This window comes from Tribolium madens, unplaced genomic scaffold (genome assembly GCF_015345945.1).
Source record: "Tribolium madens isolate multiple individuals breed KSU strain unplaced genomic scaffold, Tmad_KSU_1.1 Scaffold_96;HRSCAF=242;Tcas5.2_LG5, whole genome shotgun sequence".
Taxonomy (NCBI): Eukaryota; Metazoa; Arthropoda; class Insecta; order Coleoptera; family Tenebrionidae; genus Tribolium; species Tribolium madens.
Window position 1 is genome coordinate 15394601 of NW_025401068.1, and position 7111 is coordinate 15401711.

The window sequence follows — 7111 nt, forward strand, 5'->3', positions numbered from 1 at the left end:
CAAGATGAAAGGAAACGCAGTCTTATTTGCCTAGAGATTGTAGGAGTTTACATATCCGTCAAGCTTTGCAAATATAAACAGTGGCGCGAGGCCCTTGACCACCGTACAAATCAACCATCAGTTAAAGATAAACGGTTTACATTAATAACACGTATCTAAACTACCCTCTAGTAGTTTCCACTTTGAAGAGAATTAATAATGTTTGTTTTTGACTACCTATCATTTGCAAACCAGTCGTTGCCTGCAGGCAGATCACCAAGCTTTACATTTAGATTTTATTAATAAAATGTTTTTTACATCAAGTACATACAACATTTATACAAAATGGAGATAATTTTCAGAAAATCACACAACACTTTTTGTTTTTTATCTGTTGTCTGGACTTTCCGTTTCCCTTCTCTCCTACAAAAAGTCGTAAGTAAAGTAAATGAAAAAAAATGTTAGCTTACATTTAAATTCATTGTTACTGAAGGCGTTACAATTGCCTCACTTCCAAACAATCGTTGATGTTTAATTTTCCTCACAGCAGAACCTGCATAATTTTGTGCCTCCTTAGGCAGTACCCAATGCATTACGGGAGATATTAGCTCCGGGTCCAAAGTTTTCAAGTCAGTTTTTCCCGTTAGAAAACTCGTTATGATACCAACAACGATCACAGTGAAAACACCTATGGGTGTTATCCACAGGAAAGACAACCGAAACAGGGGAAAAACTGTGCTTTCATCCGGATACTCCTACACAAAAAAACAATAAAACAACGAATTATTAAGTGAAAAAGGTCCTACTATTTCAGGCGGTTCGGTGACATTGAGACCATAAGTTGCAGCACAGCCCTCTATAGACACAGGAAGTGTGCGAGGAACTACCATTTTGGCAGAAGCAACATACATTTGCCCGTAAGAGACAATACAAGACATTAAAAAACCGCAAACTGCTCCCGCTATTGCCCCCTTGACGTTAGCCCAAGGTACTAGCATTCCAAGGGTAAAGACACCAAACATTGTTCCTGCAACAATTGCCGAAAGAGAAGTTGCAACCTAAAAAAAAATTACGACACGTTTTTCAACATTTTCTTACACTTACTTCAAAAACTCCACCCATTTTTTCAACAACAAAAACAAGACATACAGATGCAACTCCTAGAATTAATACTATGCACTTCGAAAATAATTTTCCTTTCTTCTCCGTTATACTGCAATGACAAACTCCGCGAAAAAAATCTTCTAACAAAACAACAGCTGATGAGTTTAAGACAACAGATAAAGAACTGAAAATACAACATCAAAACTTGTAGTATAGTAGTATTTTTTTCACTACTAGCTGTAAAAAATACCATTAGTTTGTCAAGAGGTTGTTTTTCTCTCCTAGTAGTCAATAATCATTTTCATTACAGACCAAGAGCTATAATGTATTAGAGGTGATGTTGGAGGGTATTACATTGATACGAATATTATTATTTAAAACTATTACCATCACAACTATTAACGGAAGTATTTCGAGATGAAATTAATGCAAAATCAAATAAAAAAGACTTAAATTAACTCATTAAAAACATCAGAATAAGCCCACCTCTAACCTTTCTGTCTATGACAAAACTGTCAAAGCAACAAATGGGTTTATTTAAATAGTGAGGCAAATTTTAACACTGTTTCCCTTTTCTTTGCAGTTTCTTTGTTATTTTAACAAATATTTCATGGTATGAAGTTAGAAAATTCCTTTAATAGTTGCAGAAGTATATTGTATCAACAAGAAATTACTCCCTAGGATTTAGGGATATTTGTGAATAGGTTGCAATAAATTTGGTTAAGTTGGTTTGTAGTGACAAACAAAAGATATTGTAACTAGTGTCAAAAATTTTGGTTAAGTCATCTGTCAGCTTGTATAGATAACTCAGTTGACAGTTGGTTGACAGGAAACCTCAACCGTCAACAACAAGAGCTAACCAACCCTAGACATTTAAAATTACTTCTGTAAATTCTAGTTACAAAACAACATGAAAAACGTAATTTTTCTAAAAATTCATATCCTAGGTGGTAATTTCTTCTTGACAAACCTATAGTCTTTTTCATATTAATATGCATCAAGTATTGTAGTAGTCTAAATGAATCTTTAATTTAAAGGCTGATTTACACAAAAAATGTCGTTAATACACTGGCGGACACGGAATTTTGGACGATTTGCCATTCGACTGACATAAAAGTGTAACACGGGCCTTAGGCAACTAACCTCACTTTCGGTTTTTGTAATTTTTATCCTGAGAGCGAAAGAAAAAATGACAACAAATCAAAATAATTTATTGAACTTATATAAAAACACGTATTGCTGGCATTATTGTTTCGGAAAATCGATTCCAAAAATAAATTTCAACTAAAACTTTCAACTTTAAGTTTCAAACGTCAATAATAATGACAATGAAACGTGGCTTACACTTGAGTGCAAAAAAATGAAAATTGATTTTTTTTATAATGTAATTTGGCCTGTTAATAAATGACAGTTTTTGACGTTCTTTGTCACAATTCACAATTTCATAATTGTCAACCATCTTCTTCTATCAAGTTTTTCCATGTTTTCCATTTCGTTTTTAACATTGACTATGACTCTGCACTAGCAAAACCACCAAATACGACATTTCTTTTGATAGTTTTCTAACCTTTTTGGGAACAACCTATGTAAATCTCTTAAAAATTTGACAATTTTGGTTTTGACAATTTGCGTTTTTTTTTGCCTTAAGTGTACATTGACATTTTTTGAATTGACATAAATTTGATGTCCAAAATTCCGTGTCCGCCACTGTATGTCATTGAGAACAAAATTAAGCACATTAATAATGACAAAAATCTTTATGTTTGCTACCCTATGTTAATTATGTTGTTAATTTTAATTATTTTTTGCTACCTGGGGCACACATTTATTTAATTATTAGGGAAATTTGAGATTAGGATTGTTTAATTTTTTGCATGATTAAAATGATCCTTTCAACGACTACACATTAATATGAAAACGAGTAGGTATACAAAAGTGACATAATCTCATTTATGATAAGAAGAAAATAATACTTCCAACTTAAGTTGAAATTACCAAAAAATGTAGTTGTGAATTACGACATGTTATATTTTTCACGGTTGTATTTCTGTGTGCTAGTAGTGAAAAAAACGTTATATAAAACACGGAGAAGATTTTTATAAAAAAAATCTCTTCTCTACCTTGTGTTATAATATACTATTACCTTAATGCAGCTCCAAAAACACCAGCAATAAAAAGTCCAGGAACGCCTCTTAAATGCCCCGCAGTTTCAACAACAAATAAAGGAAGTAATTGATCACTGTTTAATATTCTGCTTGCTACTAGAGGATCACAGTCATGATATGTGCTGAATAGAAGAAGGCCAGCAAAGCAACACATTGATATAAAAAATACAACACCTACTGTAAATATAGCTATAGCTCTAGAAAATGAAAAATGTTAAGACTAGCTATGAAATAATTCTGAAGACATACATTCTAGCCTCTTTATTATTTGGTAGAGATAAGTATCTTTGTACCATTGTCTGGTTGACAGCATTGAAGGAAGTCCAGTATGTAAATCCTCCAATCAGAATGCTAAATACTGTATATCTCTCATACATACTGGGATTAAAACTAAAAAAAATGTTTTAAAAATTGAGTTTTCGAATAAAGTTAAGCCCACTTCAGTGATTGAATCCTATTACCAGCATAGGACCGGTCAATAATAACACTTATTCCTCCCACAGCAACGACTCCCAATATTATGACCACCATGTCAGAAATAAACATAACTACAGTTTGCCAAGTGTCGGTGTAAACCACAGCTCTCAAACCACCCTAAGTATTGAAAAAGTATTCAACTTTTATTATCTCTACAAATATTCCAACTGCTTACCAAAATTGTATAAAAGATACAAACTGTACAGACGATTGCACCAATCACATGAAGATTTGCTCCAGAGACTGCGTTTATAAAATAGTGGATAATTTTTTTGTCATATATGTTTAAAACATTTACCTTGATTAAATGCAAGAGATGGAACGTAGATCAACATTGGCAAAAACATGATCTGCAGAAAACCTGGCATATTAAAATATTAATTTATTTAGGACCACCTAAACGTAAGACTTACTTCGTCTAATAGGAATAAAAGGGACGCTATTGTTCGTAGGATCTTGCTGAATCTTAGCTCCAAATACTGAAACAAACCAACAATGTTAAAGAGTGTTTTGTTCTAACAAAACTAAGAAATGAATAAAAAAATAATAATAATCAGCCTACATACTAAAAATACCAAGACTTTATTTCGTTTCATAGTAAATAATTGAAAAAATAGTTATTTATGTTACTACCTACTCAAGCAAGAACTCACGACTGAAATTTTAGTATTCCAAATAAATACTACATGATTTTAAAGGTGAAGGTGCAAATTAAGTAACAATAGTATATTACATAACGAGCACGGAAAGTGATAAATAAAGTTGCGCACGAGGCGTTAGCTGCGAGTGCGTTAAACATTTTCCTGCAAGTTTTGTACACTATTTTTCCTACGACCATAAATATTTTTTTTCATAACGATTTATTTTTTATAATGGATACAACAATACGTTGAATAACGATTTATTTTTTATAATGGATACAAAAAAAAATACGTTGAATGAAAAAATATAAAACAATCGAGTGTGAATTGTGCGTTAGATTTCTAACACACAGTGCGAAAACAAAACGCACAGGTTTTTGACCTCGTACGATATTGCCAATTTCCGCGCATATATAATTGTGCGTTATGATCTAGTTTCGTATATGGTCGTAAGAAAATCGATTTAAACGAATTATGCTTTAGGTATAGGTATAAAAAAAGTTAAAATCCTAATAATTAAAAACAAAGTTGTAATGGTGATTTTTGTAACAACTCTATCGAAAGTTTGATGAATAAAGTGAGGTAGAAGCTAGAAGTACACACCAAGGCGTGTACCAAAACGCGTCTCGGACGAGTCCACTTTTAAAAAAGGTAGCGTGTAGATTCGATGAAATAAAAGACTATTCTGTCGAAAAATTTTTTGAGTAAACTACCAGTTTACTAGGCGAACAGACGAATAGACGTCTATACAACCTTTAAACATTTATTAATTTATTTCCAAAAAAACTGGTAGTTTACTCAAAAAAATTCTTTAATTCTTGTAAGTCAAAAATTTTTTTAACAAAAAAGTGTGAGGTTTACAAAAAAAAAATTGTACAACAACAATTCTTGTAATAAGCTCCTTGTCTAAAAAAAAATTTGTGGTAGGTTTCCATTTAAAAAAAAATAGTTGCTATGTTTATCTCATAAGTATAAACAATTAATTAATAATAATATTTTTTTTTGAATAGCATTTTTATAGCCGTTGCACACCTATAAATTTATTTGCCAAAAAAATTGATAGTTTCGCCAGAATAAAATCGTTTCCAGATTTTTGGACCAACCCTGTATAAACTTTTAAATTCGATAATAATGCTTGCTTTTTATACTATTAAATACGAGTATGGCCAAATAATTCTTTTCATAGACTCGTATACTATAACAATGCTAAATTTTCCATTGAAATGATTAAATTACCTCGTATGAAGAACAAACTTGTAGTTTGGTAAATACTGGTAGATAAACGGTAGCCACTGTAAGCCCACTAAGGGACATTGCAAAAACTATTAACCAATACTGAGCTCCAAAATTATACACTTCAGCCGGGGTTCCAAGCATTGTAACCCCTGATATGTAACTAAAATTGATTAACAGTAATAAATTACCAAGTCAATAAAAAGTCAAAAAAACTTACCTTGCAATTAGCGACATGGCAACCGGAAAAGGTTTGAGATTTCTATTTCCTGTTAGATAATCTTTAAGAGATTCTGGTTCCCGCTTCTTGTTGATTTTTCCTCTACACCCAAAATAAATACCTGTCAGGGCCGACAGAAATAACATAGCCCCAAAAATAATATAATCAACAATATCGAAATAATAAACGGATTGCTTCATTTTGATCGAATTGAATTGTTCTGATGTCTTCAATCAACTGGTCGATTAAGTGGCTTGGAATTTGTTGCTTGCTAATACCTAAAAATTATATTATACTTAATCACGTCATCGCGATTTGTTTTATTGCAACTAACAGTCCATGTAACGTTTTATAAATAAATAGTGGACGATCCCACATGTACTCGAGAAATAATTGGCAACAAAAATATATTACAAAGCGTGACAACAACAATTCTTCTGTTAAAGGCTCCATTAAACAGGAGAACATATAATTGTAAAATACCTGTTCCAGTTTGAAAATTTGCTTACTAGACGACATTCAAAGTCCACTACACTGACCCTGGTGTTCAAACAATACTGGTATTTTAATTATGGTATTTCCTACCCACACCTGTATTGTGTTAAGTAAATAGACTGTAATTACCTTTATTAATAAGATTAAAGGATGCGTAAAAATCAGGACAATAAACGAGTTTTTTTTACTACAACAATGAAAACTAAGAAAAAACTTTAGCCAAATAGTCTGGTAACAAGAGTAATCATATGCATAATTAGGCTAATTACATACCAAACAAGTATTAGCAGAAGTGTGTGTCAACTTTTCCATTTGAAATGTAGATAATCACCATAAATGTCTTAAAAATTAAGATTCTTTTATCAAGTGTAAATGCTTTATTTAAATTTCACACAAAATAGAACATAAAAGTATTAATTGCTATACAGGGTGATTCTTGAATACACCGACAAAATTTTATCACAGCTTCTTAAGGATAAATGGTTATTACAAAAAAAAAAAAAAATTCCATACCCACATTCCGAAGGCTGTAAAATTCTTACTAGAGATCGGACACGAGTTATTATTTAAATTTTAAATTAACATAATTTTATAGCTCATTTTTGAGGTTCAAATATTGTTTCATATTTATGAATAATCCTGTATAATTTTAACAATTTTTGAAATATGACTATGAATATGGGTTATTAAATTACGTATATCATTTACTAGAATAAACATAGTCTACACTTTCTTTAAAAATAAGATTTTTTGTGATTTTTTTAAACTAAGAATTATAACGATCACTGGTATTGCCC

At 31.4% G+C, this 7111-nt stretch overlaps 1 protein-coding gene across 5 annotated transcripts in view; it reads right to left on the reverse strand.

The window, feature by feature from the left end:
• Positions 1-256: 256 nt before the first annotated feature.
• The window catches only part of LOC123013895 (sodium-coupled monocarboxylate transporter 1), an 11898-nt gene continuing 5043 nt past the window's right edge, over positions 257-7111 (reverse strand). For 2 of the 5 annotated variants that reach the window (XM_044412748.1, XM_044412753.1), the window contains exons 2-13: positions 5820-6097; positions 5603-5762; positions 4139-4204; positions 4024-4075; positions 3901-3968; positions 3688-3842; positions 3498-3638; positions 3227-3445; positions 1084-1267; positions 786-1037; positions 450-734; positions 257-402 (exon numbers count right to left, since the gene is read on the reverse strand). In XM_044412748.1, coding sequence (XP_044268683.1) covers positions 367-402; positions 450-734; positions 786-1037; positions 1084-1267; positions 3227-3445; positions 3498-3638; positions 3688-3842; positions 3901-3968; positions 4024-4075; positions 4139-4204; positions 5603-5762; positions 5820-6019 — 1818 coding nt within the window. In that variant the 5' untranslated portion in view covers positions 6020-6097 and the 3' untranslated portion in view covers positions 257-366. The other 3 variants (XM_044412752.1, XM_044412750.1, XM_044412751.1) reach the window with 3 other exon arrangements.